This window comes from Bombus vancouverensis, unplaced genomic scaffold (assembly GCF_051014615.1).
Source record: "Bombus vancouverensis nearcticus unplaced genomic scaffold, iyBomVanc1_principal scaffold0061, whole genome shotgun sequence".
NCBI lineage: Eukaryota > Metazoa > Arthropoda > Insecta > Hymenoptera > Apidae > Bombus > Bombus vancouverensis.
The window spans coordinates 252644-277240 of record NW_027468952.1 but is presented as its reverse complement, the minus strand read 5'-3'; the positions used below and the strand labels follow the sequence as shown (position 1 = coordinate 277240).

The following is a 24597-nucleotide window of genomic DNA, read 5'->3' as shown; positions in this document are numbered from 1 at the left end:
GGTGATTTGGCGCACTGGTCAGTGGAGTGAGTGCCTGCGCATTTAACGCAGCGGAAAGTATGGTTGCAGTATTTCTGCGTATGACCGTACCTTTGGCATATTTTGCATTGCACTATTTCTTTTTTCACAAGCGGTGGTTCGATCTTTACTATCGCGTTCATTAGGCGACTGATGTTGTAGATTTCTTTATTGTTCGGCTTTTGTTTAATGTCTAGGAAGAATAAGGATAACGGGTCTTTCGAGACTCTAATCCTTATATTACTTACGTTGATGACTTCGTGGCCGAGTTTTGAAAGTTCGTATTTGAGTTCGTCTATGTCTGCTGAGTGGTGTATGTTTCGTAGAACCACCCGGAAAGGCCTTTCCATTTTGAGTTGGTAGGTGTGGAAGTTGGCGTTCAGGGTCCTGAGTGTCTTGGTGAGTTTTCTGTAAGCTTCTGGGTTCGTCGGCAGTATTTTTACTTTATTGTTACTTATCTTAAGGTTATATTCCTCCTTGCAGATATCTCTCTCTAGGGACTTGATCATTGTCTGTATGTCGATGACATCGTCCACAAATATTGGTGGGGGAGGGGGGATTCTCTGTGAGTGTTGGTTTGGTGGCGGTTCTACGATTTCCGTGGCGTCGTTTGAGGATTCCAATACGGCGAACCTGTTGTGAGTGTTTATTTGTGTTGTTGTTTCTATTTTCCTTTTCTTTGTAGTATAGCGTCGTTGGTGCGGAGAGTTCTGCTACACTTCTGCCACGGGGGAGGTAGCGCGTGGTAGCTGCGAGTCTGCTCCGGAGAGCCTGGTCGCGATTGCTGGGCCATCATCGAGCTAGTTAATTCGGAATGAATAACTAGTCGTGAGGCTATGAAGCTAGTATTCGGGTTGGGGTTAGGTGCGTGGGATTTTCTTCTCCCTAAAGGGTAAGGGACACTTGGCTGTGTTCTCTTTCGACGGTTGGGCGACACGTGTTGTTTTCGGACTACGCTGGGCACTAGAGACACGTCTGCACGCTTCGGCACTCCACAGCGAACTGAGTTTGGAGGTGACTGGAAGAGTGTTTTGGGCAAGGTAGATTGCAGAATGGTTGCGGTAGCATTGTGTTAATTATGGGTTTGTACATGTAATCTTTGTATGTATCACTACATACAACCAAACGTATATTTTTAATAATACATCAGAGTTTTAGTTATTTCATAGCTATGAATTTTATACTCTATAATCTTGACGTTTTATTTCACAGAAGCGTTTGAATATCCATAAAAATTAAATGAACCAATGTATTCATTATCTTATAGAGAAGATATATTATTTTTAATTATGTTCCAATTATTTATCATGATCCTGATTTCCTTATTCTGAAAATTTGAAAGGAAGTTTTGTAGTTTGATACTTTCAGCGACAAAGGGTCAATATTGCTTTAGTATATTTCGTCACATATACATGTATATCTATATGTCGAAGATGAAAGGACACCGGAACCTTTGGATAGCCCCGCAACATTGCAATCTAAAGTCTACTATAACTGTAACTAAACTATTGTAGTTATTCAATCCGATTGTAATTGTTCGAGATTAGTGACGGTGAGCTTTGGCTCGAGGTGACAGTCTGTCGCCCAACGTAGCCGCGGTCAAGGGATGAACGCTTTGTCTAACAAAGGTATGGAGTAATTCTATAGCTCTCCTTAAAAGAAATATTCGTGGCGACACGCGACAGTAAACATTCCAACGGTTTCTGTCCCGTGGCTCGCCACACGCAGACCCTATTCTTCGAGTAAGATAATTGCCAGATGTCGATGCGTCTCCGCAGTACATGTTCGGCTAGCCCGAGGGCCCGTTATAAATCTTAAGGTTTAGTTAACTAAAGTCCTTCAAACAGACAAACAGTCTTTGTCCCAACTACGGGAAGATAGGGGAGACATATTTTTCAACGAGCGGCGTCTCCCACTAGCAACTTTCCCTCGAGGGCGGCTAGCATCTTTTTCTAACCACCGATATGGAGATTGACCAATTAGCAGCAACGCCAATTTCCCTTACTTTCTGAACGAAGGCTTTTCTCGACGAATCCGATGATCTCGTGTCCTTAGACACACCCCATTATAGTTTTCCTCTGTAGCATCATCGGGACGGGAAAGGCATTCTCGCTCGCGATCTCATTGATGAAAGGAATAACTCTTTACGATCAGTGAATATTACGCGTCCGACTTAGATTTTGTGAGTACGTTCATCTATCATCCCGTCGACCGCGGATTCGTTATTGAACCTAGGATCATTGTCATTAGTTTCTCGAGTACCTAACTACTACGGTTACTTGTCCGGTTCTATAATAATCGTATTTGCACTAGTCAATGTCTTCTCTATTGCATAACGACAACGTGTCACCCAAACGCAGATTCGTTTCACGCCCCTAACCCTAATTCTAATGTAAACCCTACATATATGATATGTAATTTATAAACAGAATTCATTGTAATGATATAGATAGATTTCTTAGATAGTTAAAGAAGGTAGTTGTTCGCAATCATGCACTTGACAACATATTCAAAAGTCATTGAAATCGGAAAAGACGTTACGGTTCTATAGTTTCACCCAATCAATATTTATTAATCATAAACGAAGTAGCTATAAATCTTGACAATTCCCAGTTAAACTTAAAATAATTATTGCATTTTTAAAAATAATGAAAATTTATTATTTGCATAAGCGATCTAATGATCATTCTTGCGTTCTTCATTGTAAATTGAAATAAATAAATTATACACTTTACTTTGTACCGCTTAGGACTGAATTATAACTTTACCGAAACAGTGCAAAGCATTCTTTAAAATTCTCTAAAATTCATTTGCATTCATTTCATTTATATACATATATTTATACATATGTTGAGTTGATAGTAAAAAGTACTTCAATGGAAATTATTTAATAATAATAATTATCTACTGTGCCCTGTTCTTTAAGGATTAAGTATGTAGTAGTTCCTGTGCTCACAGTTAGAAAATAAACTATCTATCTTGTCTTGTGCGTTCGGTTCCTCATTGTGTCTTTTGATGCCGTTGATGACACATATCACTTCATAGTGAAAAAAGCAACATTCAATCACGGACCAGCAACATACTCGAAATCTTATAAGGAAATTCAAGAAATTCAAAATAAAATAGAGTCGAACTCAATCCTAAAATCAAATGGAGTTATTATTACTCGACTGAACTATTTTCAATCAACTCTCATTGAGAATTATAGGTAAATTCTTTTGGCGTGGTACTGTAACAAGCAAAATTTAACATAATTTTGAGACGAAACGCGAAAGTAAATCGATAAAAAGGAGGGAGGGTTATATTTCCCCTTTCCTTCTTGAAAATAGGCCGAAATCACATTGAAGCGGATCAAATAGTACATATATACAATTACATAGTCAAATAAATACTAACAAAAGGGAAGCCAGCACCAATACCTTGGGCCTTGATATATGTTGACAAGGACACACTTCTGATTAACTTCCAGAAGATTTTAGCCATCACTCGTTAGTCCTTAAAAATTTATTAACAGAAGCATATTGCTACTACTATGTACAGCGTGTTAAAAAATTTATTTGTCAAAAAAGTGGAACGCTAAATTTCCTGAATGTTGAAATGGTTACCACTTCTAAGAAAATTCTACATCTGGTCTTTTTAGTTTTCTCAAGCACTGAAGCCATTGACAGCGTGTAGACAAAAGACTGCGACGAAGTCAGGCCATAAACAGTAGACAGGCGACGTTGGCTTCGGGGTTTTCAGTTATTGGGTAACACAGCTAGCGTGCGGATCTGGACCAGCTCAAATTGTATTCTTACTTATAATTACACTTCTATTTAAATATATTTTCTGTCTTACAATTTATCCACGTGTTCTCTCTGTTTACACATCGAATAACCTCAACACTGAACATGATTAACAAGGCCAAATTTTTTGCTGTTGCAAAAATCTGTTCTCTTAGGAACAGGTATTTAAAGTGTCCTGAATTTTTTAACTGATTTTGTTCATATTTTAAAGTCAGATATGTAGTATCGTGGACAGATTGCCTAAGAAATATCGATTTTTTCTCTATTTACCGTACCGTATAATCTACCGTACAAAGTTCTTGCATTATATGAACCATATAAAAACATAGACCTTCTTTACGTATTATTCTTCTTACTGTTTCTTGTGAAATTCCTACTCGATAAGCTATTGTTCGCAAATACATCAATAGATTTATACGTACACTGCACAAACGACACTTGCTCTTTCTTACGTCAATGTACACAACGAGCGTCGAGTGGAAATCAACCTAACCCCAATCGACGATCTGAAACTTCTACTTCACGCTGTGATCTTCCATCAGGTCTTGAACAAAGAACAATTCCCAGCACGCTTTCTAAACTTTATTACTTATTATTATGTTCATAATATTATTAATTTTGTATTAATACAATAATAATATCGTATCATTATTATATTATTTCTTTATTTTTCTGCTTGTATTGTCTTTTATTCGTAATATATTATCGCAATATAATAACAAAATTAGTTTAAGGGATAATGGAACCTTAAAGATTTTTTTCAAATGAACGGGTCATTTGCAAACCATGATGAACAAATGTTCTTCGTGATAAGTACTATATGACGCGGTAAAAAAATTTGATTTTGAATATCATGTTCAAAATCAGTTTTGCGAATCATTTTTTCAACAGATCTCCGCAGATTTAAAGATGTAGCATCACCCCCCCCCCCCAAAGCAATTACAAATAATTTTTTTAATACCTTGTACATTATATTCTGCCTATATGTAAATATATGTGACTGTGAATTGCAAATACGGACGTACGTGTTTATTTCCTAGTTTTTATTTGAAAGGAACATCACATATGTTGGTCGTTCCACTCGGTCCGCGAACTCTGCGAGTTCATAAAAATCTATTCCAACCCAATGTTCCATATGCGAGCGAAGCGGCTTCTCTAACTTTCGGCCAAAGAAACATTTCTAAAAATTTCTTGTTCGCTCGCATATGAAACTGGTATTAGGTTGGACTACCCTTTTTACGAGCGAGTAGAGCGAGCAACGAGAACAGTGTTTCTCTACTATATGTAAATGAATACTATACATTGTTTTTTATAAATATTTTTTATTGATAATTTCTTAGGGAATAACAGGCGATCGCTAAAATCTTCTAGAAATTGCTCAGGAAAATGTCCTTGACAACATATATCGAAGCGAACATCATTAGCAAAAACTCTGACGGATCATATATTTTTTAACAAGAACTTTAAGATAAAATATGCAAGAGAGCATTATTTAAAGAATTGAAAGAAGGATAAGTATGAGAGAGAAAGCAGGTTGTGACTTTTATTGATATAACTGTTTTACTATACTAGCAATAAGAGGAAAATTGAACAAAACAAAAGCTAATTAATTACATATATATGTCGGGTTCACATTATGATTAGGGTTAGGGGCGTGAAACAAATCTTTATTTGGATTAGACATTATTGTTATGCAATAGAGGAGATATGTACTAGTGTAAATATGATTATTACAGAATATGGCAAGTAACTGTGGTAATCAGATACTCGAGAAGCTAATAACAATGATCCTAGGTTCAATAATTCCGCGATTAACGGGATAACAGAATGCGCCTTCTTCCAAGGTCCACGTTGTACCCAACTTCCTTGTTTACGGTTCAAGTATTACTGAACTAACTCTTTGTTATAACATAGAATATCCACCGAGCGTAAGGACGCTATGTGACTAGCTAATGTGACCTCACGAGGGAATAAGTCTCCGTCGCGTTGGGGTGTGTCTAAGGACACGAGATCATCGGATTCGTGGAGAGATGCCTTCGTTCGGAAAGTGAGGGAAACTGACGTTGCTGTTAATTGGTCAATTTCCATGTTGGTGGTTAGAGGAGGATCCTTGAGGGAAAATTGCTAGCGGGAAGCGTCGTTCGTGAGAAAAATAGATTTCCCCTATCTTCTTGTAGTTGGTACAATGACTGTTTGTCGGTTTGAAGGACTTTAGTTAATTAAATCTTAAGATTTATAACGGGTCCTCAGGCTAGCTGAACATGTACTGTGGAGATGCGTCGACGTCTGTTAATCATCTTACCCGAAGAATAGGACTTGTGTGTGGCGAGCCACGGCACAGAAATCGTTGGAATGTTTACTGTCGCGTGCCGCTACAACTATTTCTTTTAAGGAGAGCTATAGAATCACTCCATACCTCTGTTAGGTAAAAACGTTCATCCCTTGACCGCGGCTACGTTCGGCGACTGGTTGTCGCCTCGAGCCCAAGCTCACTATCATAAATCTGGAACAAATACAATCGGATTGAATGGCGGCAATCGCTTAATTACGGCTATGGTAGAATCTAGATTAAAGTGTTAAGGGACTTTCCCAAAATTCCAAAGGAGAGGTTCCGGTGTCCTTTCATCTCTGATATATATATATATATATGTCGGATCATCACTGGGAATGGGGTTGTGGGCGTCAAATGAATCTTCTCGAGGATTAGCCATTGATACAGTACACACAGGCGTAGTTTATTGCAATGATAGAATTATTACAGTCTTAACAGTTGATCACAGCGGTTCGGCACTCGCGACGCTAGTGACGATGTTCTCGGGCTCAATAACGAATCCGCGGCCAACGGGATGACGACAGAACGTTCACACAAAGTCTAAGTCTGAAAATAATCACTGATCGCGAAGGCGTTACTCCTTGATCGATGAGATCGCGAGCGAGAAATGCCTTTCCTGTCTCGATGATGCCACAGAGGAAAACTATAATGGGGTGTGTCTAAGGACACGAGATCATCGGATTCGTCGAGAAAAGCCTTCGTTCAGAAAGTAAGGGAAATTGGCGTTGCTGCTAATTGGTCAATCTCTATATCGGTGGTTAGAAAAGGATGTTAGCCGCCCTCGAGGGAAAGTTGCTAGTGGGAGACGCCGTTCGTTAAAAAATATGTCTCCCCTATCTTCCCGTAGCTGGGACAAAGACTGTTTGTCTGTTTGAAGGACTTTAGTTAACTAAACCTTAAGATTTATTACGGGCCCTCGGGCTAGCCGAACATGTACTGCGGAGACGCATCGACATCTGGCAATCATCTTACTCGAAGAATAGGGTCTGCGTGTGGCGAGCCACGGGACAGAAACCGTTGGAATGTTTACTGTCGCGTGTCGCCACGAATATTTCTTTTAAGGAGAGCTATAGAATTACTCCATACCTTGTTAGGCAAAACGTTCATCCCGTGACCGCGGCTACGTTCGGCGACTGACTGTCGCCTCGAGCCCAAGCTCATTATCACAATTCTCGAATAATTACAATCGGGTTGAATAACTACAATTGTTTGATTACAGCTATAGTAGACTCTAGGTTACAATGTTGCGGGGTTATCCAAAATTCCAAAGGCTCCGGTGTTCTTTTCATCTCCGACACGGCCATCCTGACTATCACACGTCCTCGTGTGTAACTAAAATATCGTATTTCTTACATTAGATTCGCTACAACCGACATTGTTTACGATTTAACTAAATGTCTAAGTAAGTCAAGGGTCCAGTGCAATAACAAAGTTTCGTTCGGAGGTTTGACAACAGAAAAATAAAAGAGAATAGGAATTTGTAATGTTATAATTTGTACTCAAAGTGTCAGGTGCGTTCTGTGAGTCGCCAGTCAGACCGTAATGACACAACAGATCATTTTCGATTTCGTACACTGGTGAACCTCAGTTTGTTGGATCATATTGCCACGTTGGGTGCATTACACCCAGAAAGTACGTAAGCCCACTCAACGGGTTACAACAAAAGCACGTAACCCCACTCAACGGGTTACAACAAAAGCACGTAACCCCACTCAACGGGTTACAACAAAAAGCATATCAACCCACTCAACGGGTTACAACAAAAGCACATCAACCCACTCAACGGGCTACAACAGAAACACATCAACCCACTCAACGGGTTACAACAAAAGCACATCAACCCACTCAACGGGTTACAACAAAAGCACATCAACCCACTCACCGGGTTACAACAAAAGCACATCAACCCACTCACCGGGTTACAACAAAAGCACATAAAACCACTCGGTGTATTACTATGACCACAACGCAGTGTTAATGATCCTCTGAGGTCAGTGTACTTGCATCGTTATTATCACCGCCGTCGTCATCACCGCAGACGTCTAACTCAGCAGGGACGCAACCTTCTGGCATCTTTCTCAGTCTGTCGTGTCTGTCCTTATATGATCGTTTGCCGTCTAAGGTTTTTAGGGTATATCTATCTCCTTCCAAAATCTCTGCTATTACGAACGGACCCCTGAATTTCGGATCTAACTTCGTCTGGTTCCGTTCCTCGTTCTTGCGTAATACGAAATCGCCAAGGTTGAACCTAACTATTTTAGCTTTGTTTTCGTCGAACCTATCCTTATCGTATTTGGCGCTTGCTTCTATATTCTTTATCGCCTGCTGTCTTACATGGGAGATATTTACCTCTCTTTCTTCGATACTGTCGGGTAGGGATAAGCCGTAGGGTCTCGCTGTTTTACCGATTAGTAGTTCCAACGGGCTTGACTTAGTCACGCGGTTGGTGGTACAATTCAAGGCTAGTTGTATTTCCCCGATCGCGTCTTGCCAGGACCGCCCGGTGGTTTCTATTGTTGTGAACATGTTTTTTAGCGTACTCATAATACGCTCTACCTGCCCGTTGGCCCTACTAGCTCCGGTCGCAATTAAATGGAGTTTTATGTGTTTACTTTGACAAAAGTCGCGAAATTCTTTGCCCGTAAAACATCTTCCCTGATCCGCTATTATCCGGCAGGGACTGCCGAACAAAAATATAGCGGACTTAAGCGCTTTAATGGTGTTAACGGAGTCTAACTTACGGGTATGGTGCAAATATACGAACTTGGTGAAGGCGTCGACCAACACAACGACGTATTCCTTCGAATCGTTTTTACCGCTTAGTTTGCCCGTTATGTCCATATGAACCGTATGCCAAGGTATACTGGTCTTAGGTATGGGGTGTAGTTCGGCTTGTACTCTACCCGAACTCGCCTTTGAAACTCGACAAGCATGACAGTTCTCTACGAATTTGCGAACATACTTCGCCATTCCTTCGAACCAGTAATACTCGTACAGTTTCTCAAGCGTTTTATCCCAACCTAAGTGCATAATGGACTGGTGCACATGGTTAATAACAGACCACCTAAACCCTCTCGGAACGATGGGCAGGCAGAGAGTTCTACCTTTTCTCTGTATTTTACGGTGAAGGGTGCCGGACCGTAACTCATACGTATTCGCGACATCTTCCGCGAGCTCTTCGTTCTGTAATTTATCGACGATCTCGGCAATTTGTGGGTCGCGACGTTGTTCCGCTAGTAGCCAATCGTCGGAGATTTCGGTTAGGTTAATTTCTTTCTCTACGATTTTGCTAAACGTACTGCGATCCAAGTCTACGGGATTTCGCGAAAAGAAATCTACGTGGGCCATTCGTTTACCTTCCCGGTACATAATGTCGAAGGTAAAAGTTTGCAGGTAAGCCCACCATCTGTAAACCCTGTCGTTCAAGTGTACCTTACTACTGGATGCTTTCAGGGAGTTGCAATCGGTGACGACGAGAAATTCTCGTCCGTGTAAGTAATGACGGAAGTGTTTGACGGCGTTTACAACCGCTAACGTTTCCAATTCGTAGGAATGATACCTAGATTCCGCAGGGCTAGTCCTTTTGCTATAATACTCCACTACTCGATTTTTGCCTTCGACCCTGTGCATTAGAATGGCTCCATATCCTTCCGAGCTAGCGTCCGTATGTAGTTCTATGGGGTAATTGGGGTCAAATATCATCAGAACCGGCGCGTCAGTCAGGACGGAAATTACCTTTTGTCTTATCTGTTGGTGCCTATCCGTCCAAGGTATATTCTTGTTACTCGAGGTAAGTGCGTACAGGGGTTTCATTACTTGTGAAAATTTGGGAATGAAGCTTCGGAAATAAGAGGCCAAACCTATGAATTGTCTAAGTTGTGTGACGGTCGACGGTGCAGGTAAAGAACTCAAGGCTTGTATTTTACCCGGGTTTGGACGGACTTCTCCGTTACGGATTACGTATCCCAAGTAGAGTACCGATGTCTTTAAAAAGGAGCACTTCGAAAAGTTAAAGGAGAATCCGGCTTTCACGAGGGTATCTAATACGGTGCTCAACCTTTCTAGAGCTTGATCTATTGAGTCGGCGATAATTAGGACGTCGTCCAAGTAAACAACAACGAACGAATACGCGAGGTCGCCTAAGGCGTTGAGAATGGCCCTTTGGAAAACGGACGGTGCGTTTTTCAAACCGAACGGCATAGTCACGTATTCGTATTGCCCGTCGGGTGTAACGAACGCCGTATATTCCGTCGAATTAGGATGAATGGGAATTTGATGGAATCCGCTGGCCATGTCCAGGCTAATGAAGTATCTCGCCTTCTGCAATCTCGCGATTTGATCCGCGATGAGGGGTAGGGGATACCGGTCCGCGACCGTATTTTTATTTAGTGCCCGAAAATCTACGCACAGTCTATCTGAGCCGTCCTTCTTCTTTACAAGTAAGACAGGGCTCGCGAACGGCGAGCTGCTCGGCCTCACGATTTTTGCTCTAATTAACTCGTCTATTCTCTCACGCACTATCCTACGCTCTTCTTCGCTAAGTCGGTAGGGGCTTCCTTGCACGGTAACATTAGGATCGATTAACCGTATTTCTAACTGGCCCGTGCTTACGCGAGTACGTGGGAAGCCCGTAATGAATGAATCTTTGAATTTCTCGAGGACAGAAATTAACCGACTTTTATCGTTGCCAACTACGTCAGTGTCAACCGCATTGATATTGATCTCGTCCTCGGAGGTTTTACTACAGGCATCAATAGTCTTCGTTTTACAAATATCGACGCTATTCCGTGTAATAGTTACATCAAAACCCTGGCTTAAGATCTCGCGGCCAATCATGATATCATAATGTAAGTGACTATCGGCCAGAACGTGGAAGGTTATCTCCAATGTAAAACAGTTAATGCGCACCGTAGATAAGATCTGGGAGGTACTCTTAACGCAGGTGTTTCCTATTCCTCGCATAACTACTATATCTGTCGTTCTCCTTCCGGAGAATTTCGGAGCGACAGATTCTCTAATTAATGAGCACTCGGCTCCGGAATCGAAGTAAAATGGGAACGACTCACCCAGATGACTTAGACTACCGGCTGGGGACTCCACCACGCAGGAGTTGACTTTACGCTCATCCTTGAGTCCTGGTCCACCGTCCCGTCGTGCCGGGCAGTTAGGTGCGATATGGCCTTCCGCATGACACCTGTAGCAGACCACCTTAGACGGTGCGGCCGGTCGGTTTCCTTCCTGGCGTCGTGCATCCCTCTGTTGTCCGCCCTGCATCCTCTTGCGGCAGTCCTTGATTCTGTGTCCGAGAGTACCACAGTAATGACACCTCGTCTGGTGGCCCGATAACTTGCGTCGCTTAGCTTCGGGTTCCGCCGGTGCATATCTCGGCGAAGATGTCGACTCTTCTTCGTAACAAAAGGGTCGCATTTCGCTCAGGAATTGGTCCTCCGTTCTGATATCGCTCGTGAGGGCCAGTCGTTTAAGACGTTGGTCGTGTGGAATTAATATGTAGAGAGTGACAGCGTTAAGTATTTCGTCTAGCGTAGAATGTTGCCACCGCATCTGCAGGAGGGAGCGGACACGGCCGGCAAACGCCCCCGTGGATTCGCCCGCTCCCCGCGGTTCCCTGGATACCTTGATTAACGATGAGGACGTCGTCTCTCGGCCACCGAACTGTGTAAGGAATCGTTCCTTAACTTTAGGCCAAGTAATTTCTCCGTTTCCCGTTGTTCGCGCCAGCCAATGTGCTGCAGAACCCTGTAGAGAGTCACTTAAGGCAGAGTATAGCGCGCCGCCTCGCAGGGGGTTGTCCTCCATGGCCATACTAACAGCCGCGCACCACGCGGCTGGGTCGGCGCCTGCGACTTCTGGGTTAAAATGTGGGAATTTGGTGATTCCCGTATTTGGTCGTTGCATCAGCGTATGCATCAGGTTGCTCATGGTAGCGACCTGCCCTTCCAGCGTTCGCAACCGTTCGAATCCCACTTCTGATGTCGGATCATCACTGGGAATGGGGTTGTGGGCGTCAAATGAATCTTCTCGAGGATTAGCCATTGATACAGTACACACAGGCGTAGTTCATTGCAATGATAGAATTATTACAGTCTTAACAGTTGATCACAGCGGTTCGGCACTCGCGACGCTAGTGACGATGTTCTCGGGCTCAATAACGAATCCGCGGCCAACGGGATGACGACAGAACGTTCACACAAAGTCTAAGTCTGAAAATAATCACTGATCGCGAAGGCGTTACTCCTTGATCGATGAGATCGCGAGCGAGAAATGCCTTTCCTGTCTCGATGATGCCACAGAGGAAAACTATAATGGGGTGTGTCTAAGGACACGAGATCATCGGATTCGTCGAGAAAAGCCTTCGTTCAGAAAGTAAGGGAAATTGGCGTTGCTGCTAATTGGTCAATCTCTATATCGGTGGTTAGAAAAGGATGTTAGCCGCCCTCGAGGGAAAGTTGCTAGTGGGAGACTTAAGATTTATTACGGGCCCTCGGGCTAGCCGAACATGTACTGCGGAGACGCATCGACATCTGGCAATCATCTTACTCGAAGAATAGGGTCTGCGTGTGGCGAGCCACGGGACAGAAACCGTTGGAATGTTTACTGTCGCGTGTCGCCACGAATATTTCTTTTAAGGAGAGCTATAGAATTACTCCATACCTTGTTAGGCAAAACGTTCATCCCGTGACCGCGGCTACGTTCGGCGACTGACTGTCGCCTCGAGCCCAAGCTCATTATCACAATTCTCGAATAATTACAATCGGGTTGAATAACTACAATTGTTTGATTACAGCTATAGTAGACTCTAGGTTACAATGTTGCGGGGTTATCCAAAATTCCAAAGGCTCCGGTGTTCTTTTCATCTCCGACATATATATATATATATATATATATATATATATATATATATATGCTCAGATTTCAGAGCTTAGTTTTAGGAGTAATGTAATATCGTAAGGTAGTTCGAATTAGAAATCAGTTGAAAATAAATAAAACCGAGTACGTCGTCTTTCTGTGGTTCGTTTACATTTAAGAGTGCCTGCGTGACTAAAGGCACGTAGTTGGTAGTTCTTACATAGGTATGAGGGAAACAATAGACAACGTTAGAAGAAGGACGGTTTCGCTATCCAAGGCGGGACGACCGAAAGATCAGAGTGTGCGAGTCGAAAAGTGTGCGTGTTGCGAGAACCAGAGCTAATTGAGTCGTCGAAGAGTAGAGTCGTGAGAATTGATAGAGTTGTTAGAGAGAGAGAGAGTGTGTGTGTGTTAGATTCGTTGTGACGACGGTGGTCAAATAACTGTAAAGTTATTTGATATAGATACGAGTATTGCATTTAGTTTCCGTTAAATACACATCGTTTTCTGTCCAATTTATATTTGTATATTCAATTTAATATTAATAAATTGTAAGTAATCGGAAAAAAATTCTATCCTTATTTCCACGCTATTACAGTAATATATTGTATTTCCCAGATTACTTTCATTAATATTCGTCTTAAGACATTAATAACACTCAATTTTAATTTTATCAAAGCAAAATAAATATTTTTGTTTAATTAAAACTCTACTCCTAAAAAATAAAACTTTTCTATTTATGCAAAATTGCATGCAATGAAAGTTTCAATGAATACACTTCGTTTTGTAACTGTTTTCTTCAATCAGAAAAGATAACGGCCAAAAAATTATTGTTATTCCACAACTAATTGGAAATTTTGACAGTTTAATTCGATCATTGGATCAATTACACGTACGGTGATTTTTCAAATTCGGAATCAGTTACAGACCTGACTGAAGAGTTAAGCCCTGCGATGTGTAGTTGGTCCAGGGACAGTGTGGCAAATCTATTCGTTCAACGCTGATTGGTTCCGCCATTTATAAAAGCGCTTCCTGCAGCAGTTATGTATAGATTGGTATAAATATAAATGTATAAAGTATACGTTTACAAAGTTGTCTGTAAATAAAGTGTAATAATATTTACCGTGTATTGGAGTGTATATAACGACGAAAATAAAGAATAATAAGAAAAAGTAAGATATTATTAAAAGTCGCTCTTATTAATAGATATAAATAATAGTTGAATAACCTTTTCATAAGATTGCTAAAGATAACCTCAAAAGAAAATACAACTTTTTAGCAAAGTTTAACAATAAATTATATTACAATTTTAAATTAACATCAAATTTTGAGCTACACACATCTTAGTAATTAAATCTGTATGGTGTTATCCGTTTTTACTTTAAGGTGATTTATACTTCGTGTTTATTACAAATTTTTGCAGTCATCATAGAGAACATACAGAATTAACATTTAAGTTTGGAACGTTAGTTCAAATGCCTGATTACTCAGCCAAGGGATGCAGAAACAAGTCAAAGAGTGGTAAGAAAATGTATTATCTTCCAAACGATCCCAAACGAAGAGAGTAATTGCGAATTAATTGCGTAACTCTTGGTGGAAAATAGAATGTAATTGAATATAAATCCAATTTTTAATATATTATGTTTAACAAAGTATTTGCATTACATTATTCCAGTCATACAGTATTTAAAAAAAATATATAATAAGCATAAAAAATGTATTTAAGTTTTCATTAATAAAATTAGACACTAATGACTTTACGCTGTTAATTTCCCTAGGCCATAGTTGTACACACAGGTCTGTTAACTGCTGTAAAGGAGATAAGGTTCTTAATGTCGCAAGATGTACTTTACCAATCGGTCACCATTGAACACTGCGATCGAGTAGCTAGGATTTTGTGTTTGGCGCCATTCTTCGGTGAAAGCACTAAAAGTAAAGAATATAAACTAAAGCAGTAAACTTATTCAATAACTAATACTATATTATGTATTTATTATAATTTCTCACCATTTATTTCAAGCAGATACAGATGTACAGATACAGATAAATGGAGTATTGTAGATACAATACTCCATTTATTACAGAAAGCATTGTTTAAATGAATATTAATTATGAACCATTATTAAACATGCATTATTATTACTAACAAACAAGTTTAACAAGACCACAATTTTCAAATTAAATATGTACACATATCTTTAATGCTTTTATATTTGACGCATATATTGGAAAGTAAGTTTGTTTTTAGTTTTTTCTTAATTTATTAAAAAATTGTGTAACTATTAACATTACCTATAACATACGTAAATAGTGTCATATTTAAAATATTACCCATGATTAAAAATTTTCAATGTTATTAAATTCTTTATTGAGGAAGCTAAATTATAATATAATTATAGAGTTTACAAAGGATTTTAATAATGAAAAAATATTTATTTTATATAACATTTATTAGACATTAGTTAGATATAAAATAAGAATAATATAATCATAATAATCATATATCTAAGATAAAAGTTGATCTCTATGATCATTAACATGGTGTTGCTTTTTCCTCACACCCTCCTGCTACATGCTTCGAAGCAGAACATACAGCGAGTAGATATTACGGAATCAGATCCAACAGCAAACAATACAATATGTATAGAACTCTAATCATGGAAACACCAACACCTTTGGTAGCCGAAGTTATGCACAAGTAACTAACCAATCACCACCCTTAACACCAACATAGCCAAATCCATCAGTAATACGCTCAAGCAACCACCGTTACAATACTAACTAACGGCAATTACTTCCAGATGTAGCAGTATATGCACCACTGCGAACAGGCAGTACATTGACAGAGATTATAGAAGTAGCATTGGCAACTACTACTTATCAACCAAATAACAGGCAAACAAAAATAATTCCGCAAGACTTTCTTGACAAAATCAGAGGGAAAAAGGTAAGCGAAAGCAAAATGACAAAAACATAGAGCACGTGAAAGCAAAAAAACATCTAAACAAACTTGCAAAGGAAATAGAAAGTAAAATAAAAGATCATAATAATAACGAATTCTCAAAATTCATAGATTCACTTTCTGCGTACGAGAATTCCAACTATTTCCTATGGAAAGCCACGAACAAAATAAAGGAGCCAATTAAACTAATCCCAGCAATCAGATTAACGGACAACACATGAGCCAGAAGCAACGAAGAGCAAGCTGAAGAATTTTCCAACCACCTTTGTTAAAGTTATCTCTTCGAGCAACGCGTGATGAATGTGTAACAGAAATATATTTAAGTATAAGTGTAACTGTAAGTATAAGTATAAATATAAGCATAAGTATAAGTACAGTGTATACTAATCCAGAACCACACTGTGGCAGCGAAGCCATGAATCTATGGATATTTATATAATTACGAAAACTGGCCCGTCTATATATACCCTGCTGCACCATCTGTGCATGGCATATTCCTAAAAAAGGCTATGAGACTGAGAGGCCCTTCAAATTGATTTAGAGCTAAACAATACTCAATAACATCAGGGACTAAGAGAACTAAATGCTAGAGAAGATGTAGTTTTCCTAGAAGTGAGTATTACTTCAACACCCTCCCTAACACTCGAAATCTTTACAAACGATTACTTTTTAACATCATTGTTATTTTTCAGACCTAATTTTTGTCGTAAATATTGAAATCTTGGTTTCGGTAACGCCTTCGTAAATATATCTACTTGTTACGTCCGGCGACTCTCTACACAAAGCAGACTCCACGCCACGTGAGTTCTATTAGAAACAGTGACAATGACTGTTTTGTATCGTATCTGGTTATATTATTTATTGTTCTTACTTGGTGCCCGATTTTTGTTAGTTCCTTGCATATATTTTTGGTGTTTGTTCTTGGGTATAGGTCTCTAATTACTACTTTGTGGTTCTTTTCTGTTTTGAGCTGGTATGTATGATGTATAGTATGTTTAATACTTGCGCCACTTTTCGAAAGATTTTTGGAATATTTGTTTGCACTTTGACTTGTTCCAGTTTTAATTCCTTTATACTGTAGTTTTCTCTTCCGACAGTGTTGTTTAATAGTTCAATAAGGGTATCTGTTATTTGAGCATGAATGTAGATCGGTGGTGGTTTAACGATATGTGTTGTCATTTCTTCCTCTGAACTCGTATCTCCGTCTTTTATCAGTGAGCTGAAAGAATTTCGGAGTGGGATGTCCTGTAGCCACTGGTGCATTTCTGTATCGGGAATTTTTATAGCGCTTGTATTTAGGATTATTTTACGCCTTTTGTGAGCTGTTGCTACCTTCCAGTTTTCATCTTGATAGGATAGTTCGTTATTGTAGCTGTTTTCTTCCTGCTTTTGCAACGTTTCCATTTCTTTTATAGGCTTTCCTGTTCTTTGTTAATTGGTTGTTTTCTGCTTAACGTATTTGTAGCTTCATTTATGAAACATGTCACCCTTTTTTGTTTGGCGGCGGTATTAGTTGTTGCATTTTGAAACTTTTACCATGTGACAGTGTTCGTTAACGTTTTAACCTCCTAAATTCACTATTTATCGCACTAACACTGGAGCACATTTACTCGCACCTGTTTACCTCGACTGCTCGGGCAGAATTGTCATTACAATGCAATTATCTATATTGTTACATCGAGGCCTTTCTTCTATTTTGTCCGGCAATTTTCATTTTTAACGTGATGAACATTTTCTTCTACATCATATTTTAAAATTTGTTAACAATCACTGTTTACAAATTGACGGCAAGTACCTGATTTGGGGTTATACGTTCTATATACATCGAACGTAACAATAAGGAACACAGAAAGCAACTGAGATATAACACGATATTGAAATTAGAAATTAATTACACCCTCGTAGCGGTGCCTGCATCAACTTGGACTAATTCGCAAACGATGGAAGTTGTATATGTTAGAGCGAAAAGAAGCCTCGCGTATTCAATCTCAGAATGTCATGTCCGAAGGAAGTCCATCTCCAACGTAGCTAATCGAACTATGCGTCTAATCGAACTTTTCGGGGTTACTTTCATGTTCGGTATCATTTTGATCAAAAGAACCTCAACAATTCAATTAAAACAACGTTTTGTCGATGAAATAAAAGATGTAGAAGCTTCATTTTTTCTATCGAAGAGATCTTAACAAAAGAACGATAACAGGTTGTACCTTAATGCCTCGATGAAAGAAATTTTATATTTTAACGTTTCAACATTTTAATGATACAATAGTATAATATTTTAATAAGAAGGGAGAAATGGTACGTTCGTGTACGATTTTATACTTTCAATCGGCAAAAATGATGTTGGAGGGGTAGAAAAGCTATTGAAAAACATTTGGATAATTTCTCATCGAAGCATCTGCAAATAGATCTTAATTCGATCTGAGGCGTCTATGTTGTCTGTAATAATTGTAGCTGCTGGCTGTAGATGTCGCTGCTGGGGTACTGCTATATTTTTCTAATTTAGATGCGTGGAAGAAAAATCGGACTACGGGCGCCGGGATCCGAATCCGAGTCCCGAACGTTCGTAACCTAAGGCGCTAACCACTGCGCTACCGTTATCCGGTATTAGTTAGTGGCGGTATTTGTAGTCGAGTGCCGCGACAGATCTATCGAACGATGGCCCGCGGCCGGTTCGATCGTAACGTCGATTAACATGTATCAACGGCTGGACCCGCTAGTAACATCAAAATACAATTTCTTTTGTCAAGGGGAAACATTGAATTATAGGCTCGCCCTATCAACTCAAAATTAACTTCAAATGACGACTAATTAGACACTTTGGAAAGTTTCACATACATCACGATCACGATAGACATTACGCAGGACGATTAATTCGTTTCTAAGTTTCTCTTTGTACAGAACCATACCGTCGACCGATGGGTCCGCGGTAGAAAACGGTAACAAGGAAGGATGGCCGCAGGAAATCTCTGACTCCTAAAGCCGCGAGCAAGGAGGTTGGAGCGGAGGAAGCGGCGATTGAAGCCATGAACTTAGGTGATTAAGATTAAGGGTGCGCACCCTCCAGAACAATCTGGGACAGTCAAGACCTGCTTTTCCAAACCATTCTGGAGAGCACGCTTGCCCTAGCGGTGGTGGCCGAGCCATACAGAGTCCTGGACGCTCCGGACTGCGCCGGAGATACAGACGGCTGTCACCTGGACATCAGCGCCGGCATCGTCCGCCCACAGGGATCCGCTGGAGCGCGGCAACGGATACGCAGCGGTCGAATGGTCAGGAATGGTGGTAGTGGCCGTATATGTGTCGCCCATCAGCGAATGGACAGCGTTCGAGGAGTTCTTGGACGGGGTAGGCGACTGCCATTACGATTACGAGATATAGTATTACGTTATAATACATTACATTATAACGTATTCCGTTAAATTGAATTACGTTATATCATATTACGTTTTGCCGTTCCTTCACATGCTGAGCAGAAGGCGAACGTTACCATGATCGCGGACGGATATTAAGACAGGTAGAGTGGGGATATGGTAAGAATAGAAAGGGAGGCAAGTGGGTCAACACAGCAGTTGCCCGTAACCAGTCGTCAGTAGGAATCGCAACCAGAGAGTTCTGAAGAAGTCGCTGGTCAAGAAAGTAAACGAACTGCGGAACGAAGCGCCGCGTATTAAGTTGGCAGCCTTCACGTAATAGAGTACATTCAGTAATATAGTATTACGTTATATAGTATAACGCTATAACGCATTACGTTATATAGTATAAGTAAAATCCAATGCAACCACAGCTATCAATATTGAAGATTAAATATGTAATTGAACGAATCTCCGCTTCTATTGAGGATATGTAGACAATTCGATGCGCGTTATACTCCACGTTTGATGCCAAATACAACGCACATCATCTGGTTTGCGCTATGTTCACTCTTTTCCTGTCAAATCCGATGCAATTATAATTTTTAATGCTCAAGGCTAAATATTCAATTCTACGAATCTCCGCTGCTATTGGACAAATTTCGACAATTCGATACGCGTTGTACTCCACATTTGCTGCTTTACACAGCGCACATCAGTCGGTTTGCACTATGTCATCTCTTTTGCCTGTCAAATCCGATGCAGTTAGAATTTTTAATGCTCAAGGCTAAATATTGAATTCTACGAATCTCCGCTGCTACTCAGGATACATAGGCAGCTCGATGCGCGTTGTACTCCACATTGGCTGCTTTATACAGCGCACTTCAGTCGGTTTGCACTATGTCATCTCTTTTCCCTGTCTAATCCAATGCAATTAGAATTTGTAATGCTCCAGGCTAAATATTCAATTCAACGAATCTCCGCTGCTATTCGGGATACAGAGGCAGTTCGATGCGCATTGTACTCCATATTGGCTGCTTTATACAGCACACATCAGCTGATTTGCATTGTGTTAATCCTGGACCCTATCAAATCCAATGGAGTTAGAACTTTTAATGCTCTAGGTTAAATATTGAATTCCACGAATCTCCGCTGTTATTAGGGATACCTAGGCATGTTGGGTCCCAAAGGTGCTAGTGGTATCATTGCACTGTTCACGCCCAGTAGTGCCAAGTGCCAACTCCTCCTCCAAGTTGGTGGGGCTGGTAAATTCTAACTTGTCAGTGGCTACGTAGATGGCGACGTGGCTTAAGAACTCATCCTGCCCGAGGAAGAGAACATGCATCATGGCGTAAACAATCACACGTCGCAGACCCGATCGGGTGTCGTGGCGGGTTAAGCCTTTCGTTACTGGCGGCTTCTCCTGTGTGACAAGCGCTCTGCGCCAAAAAGAAAAAACTTTCCTCGAAACAGGGTATTTATAACTTCTTAACACACTCACTTTTAATTGAAATTTGGGTAGGCCTACTTTGGGGGGGGGGGACAATCGTCTCCCCTAACGCCACATTTAGTTAGTTAGTTCATAGGATAGGCCTAACGAGAAGACGCGGGGAGTGTACCGGCAGTAATTTCCAAGAGGTCTCGGGCACTGCTGCCAAACGTGTAGGTTGGCCACCGTGGAATTTTTGTCAGTAGGAGTCTGGAACTACTCCACTAATTCTCCAGAATGCAGCGGAGTGTCCATGAGGATTTCTCCACGTAGAAGAAAAAAAGAAAGAAGGTGTTGAAGCATATAAATAGGTGATATATCGTATTTCAATTCTTTGAATTTTGTTTGAATTATTGTTAATTACAATCACAATTTCTGATAATATCATGCACACGATTAAGTGTAACCACGCTCTTAATCGTCATCGTTGTCAATTACAATTATAAATCCAAGTTTACTTACATTCATTTTAACGAAACCAATGTTTACTGCTAGAACACGCACATATTCGTACAACGATGTTAAAAATCTGAGCATAATGGAAATGTACGTACAGCAGATACTCACAGGAAAAACCAACGAGACTAATAATAAAATCAATGAATTAGAAAAAAGGAGCTATAGACAAATATCTTATAATATACCGTGGCATAATCTGCAATTTATTATAAAATAATTGATCCGAGCAGTATCAATTATAAAAGAAGATGGCTGAATATGATAGACACTGTCGAATACTAATCAAATATAATCATTTAGTTAATCTTTAAGATTTAAGTTAAGATACATCTTTGAGGAATCAATAAGTCTTTCGCTAATAGCCTAATAGATCTCTTGATAGATCAAACGAAGAAATACCTAACCGCGATTACAGCCAATTGGTACATATTATTCGATACATAATTAATATTTGTATCACGTACAGCGATGCAAGTGGTATTGAAGAAAATAGCCATTTTATGTTACAACTATAACGAGTAAATTTACTCGTTTAACTTGAGAGGAATTGAAAAGGTACCTGACTTTTAAATAAGCATTAAATAAGAAATTTAAATATCGCAGACGGTGATGTAGGTGTTATTCAAGAAAAGAGAACATTTTATTTTGTAATTAGCACGAGTAAATGAACGAATATCGATAATATAATATAATGATTAATATGAATTTTATCTGGCTGATTATTTAAATACCATAACATATTTAACAGTAACGTCATCGACTGCCGTTAGGCTCTTTTCCCTTTTTGTTCAAACTAATTCATAGTCGAAAACTAGTATCAAGGAGGTGTGAATTTAGTCTTAGTTTGTAGAAACTATTAAAATGATAAAAATGGATACCGTATTAAATCGTCGAAGGCGCCAATTTACGATAAAAATTAAAAATTACGATTAAAATTGTTCAATTTGATTTTGTTATAATGGGAAACCCGTTCTTTGCTATGTCAAGAGATCGTTAACGTTTGATTGACATCTCGACACCTTGTCAAGATATATAAGGAACGCGGAAGTCGCGCGCGAGCTCTTTCGTGCCTGAAATTCCGAACAGTGAACATCCAAGAAGAATTTAAATATAAGGTAAATAAAAAAAAATATCAAATAACAACATTGTAACTAGTAATTTATAACGTCTAAGCCATTAATTTACAATACTTGAGAAATTAATTTACAATATTTAAGCTATTAATTTATAACATTTAAGCCATTAATATAAAACATATAAGCAATTAATTTATAACGTCTAAACTATTAATTTATAACATTTGTTGAGATATGTATAATTTTCTGTGTTGGACTGGGTTAAATGTGTAGTAGAGATACTTGTATGTGAATATCAGCGTGTGGATGTATGTGTGTGCGCGGCGTCTCGAAAACAGATGAATGTAAACTGTTCAGTCGGTTAACAGAAATATAATACGTTATATGGTATGCCGTTATAACGTATTACGTTATATGGTATGACGTTAGAACGTATTACGTTATATGGGATGACGGTATAACGTATTACGTTATATGGGATGACGTTATAACGTATTACGTTATATGGTATGACGTTAGAACGTATTACGTTATATGGAATGACGTTATAACGTATTACGTTATATGGGATGACGTTATAACGTATTACGTTATATGGGATGACGTTATAACGTATTACGTTATATGGGATGACGTTATAACGTAATACGTTATATGGTATGACGTTATAACGTATTACGTTATATGGTATGACGTTATAACGTATTACGTTATATGGGATGACGTTATAACGTATTACGTTATATTTTATAACGTTATAACGTAATACGTTGTATGCTATGACGTTATAACGTATAACGTTATATGCTATAACTTTATAACGTAATACGTTATATGGTATGACGTTATTACGTATTACGTTATATGGGATGTCGTTATAACGTATTACGTTATATGGGATGACGTTATAACGTATTACGTTATATTGTATGACGTTATAACGTATTACGTTATATGGGATGACGTTATAACGTATTACGTTATATGGGATGACGTTATAACGTATTACGTTATATGGTATGCCTTTATAACGTAATACGAAATCGCCAAGGTTGAACCTAACTATTTTAGCTTTGTTTTCGTCGAACCTATCCTTATCGTATTTGGCGCTTGCTTCTATATCCTTTATCGCCTGCTGTCTTACATTTTTTCTTTTTTTTTTTTTTATTTATTTGTTGAAATTACAATCAATTCTCGCGTTGAGAATTTTCAGTAATTTTTCTGGCGTGGCGCAGTGACATGGCTGTTTATTTACAATAAGTTAATACTTATTATAGATAGGTATAATTTATAAGTATTATAAGTAAGTGCATATGCTTAATTTGGATAATTAAATGAATCTAACGTTTAGGTCTAGCGGGTAGTGCCTCTTCAGCCTGCGAATCTGGTCCGTCGTATCGAGTAGTCCAGTGATTAGGGGGTTTCGGTGTTTGTTGATTCTTTTGCTATATCTGTCGCTATATTTTGCTATTTCCTCTTTGACTGTAGGTATCTTGAGGTCGCGATGGATGGTTTCGTTGGTTACATACCAAGGTGCGTCAATTAGGGATCTTAGCGTTTTCGATTGAAAGCGTTGGAGTATTTCAATGTTGGAGTTACTTGCTGTTCCCCATAGTTGGATTCCGTAGGTCCAGACAGGTTTTATTACGGTCTTGTAGAGGGTAATTTTATTCTGTATGTTTAGTTTGGAGCGTCGGCCCGTGAGCCAATAGAGTTTTTTTAGTTTGTCCTTTAGTTGCTTCGTTTTATCTGAGATGTGTGTCTTCCACGTTAGTCTCCTGTCCAGGGTCATGCCCAGGTATCGGACTGTGTCCCTGCTAGGAACTGTTGCATTGTTGATGGTGACCTGGGGGCAGGTTTGTTTTCGGAGCGTGAAGGTTACATGTGAGGATTTCTTTTCGTTGACTTTGAAGCCCCATTTGTGAAACCACTTTTCCATGCAGTCGAGACTTCGCCGGAGAGTGGATGAGGCTATTACCGGGTCTGCGTGGGTAGCTAATAGCGCTGTGTCGTCTGCAAATGTCGCTATTGTTATATCGTTTGATATAGGTAGGTCAGCAGTATAGATGGAGTACAGTAGGGGTCCGAGGACACTACCTTGGGGTATGCCAGCTTCTATTGGGAATGTTGCGGAAGTGGCGTCTAGGCATTTAACCATGAATTGTCTATTGGTTAGGTAAGATTTTAGGATGGAGTAGTAGGGGTGAGGTAGGATCTTTTTAAGCTTGTATAGTAGCCCTTCATGCCATACTTTGT

At 39.6% G+C, this 24597-nt stretch overlaps 2 protein-coding genes and 1 long non-coding RNA gene across 4 annotated transcripts in view; 2 read left to right on the top strand and 1 right to left on the bottom strand.

Annotated features, from left to right (window-relative positions):
• The window catches only part of LOC117162852 (uncharacterized), a 49384-nt gene that overhangs the window by 13881 nt on the left and 10906 nt on the right, over positions 1-24597 (top strand). The gene's annotated exons all lie outside the window — the stretch shown is intronic.
• Positions 6507-11398, bottom strand: LOC143304883 (uncharacterized). Its single transcript, XR_013061523.1, has 2 exons — positions 11202-11398; positions 6507-7467 (listed from the first exon to the last, which is right to left on the bottom strand). It is a non-coding gene; the product is annotated as an uncharacterized LOC143304883 (long non-coding RNA).
• LOC117162861 (uncharacterized) lies at positions 14020-21970 on the top strand. 2 transcript variants are annotated; one of them, XM_076627365.1, is made up of 9 exons: positions 14020-14174; positions 14426-14523; positions 14781-14934; positions 15804-15949; positions 16076-16301; positions 16378-16576; positions 16657-19312; positions 20480-21117; positions 21302-21970. In XM_076627365.1, the coding sequence occupies exons 7-8, from the start codon at positions 19244-19246 to the stop codon at positions 20591-20593; spliced, it is 183 nt and encodes a 60-aa protein (XP_076483480.1). In that variant the 5' UTR covers positions 14020-14174; positions 14426-14523; positions 14781-14934; positions 15804-15949; positions 16076-16301; positions 16378-16576; positions 16657-19243; the 3' UTR covers positions 20594-21117; positions 21302-21970. The 2 variants fall into 2 exon arrangements, with proteins under 2 accessions (XP_076483480.1, XP_033200742.1); XM_033344851.2 differs by lacking the exons at positions 20480-21117; positions 21302-21970 and having other exon boundaries at positions 14022-14174; positions 16657-19874.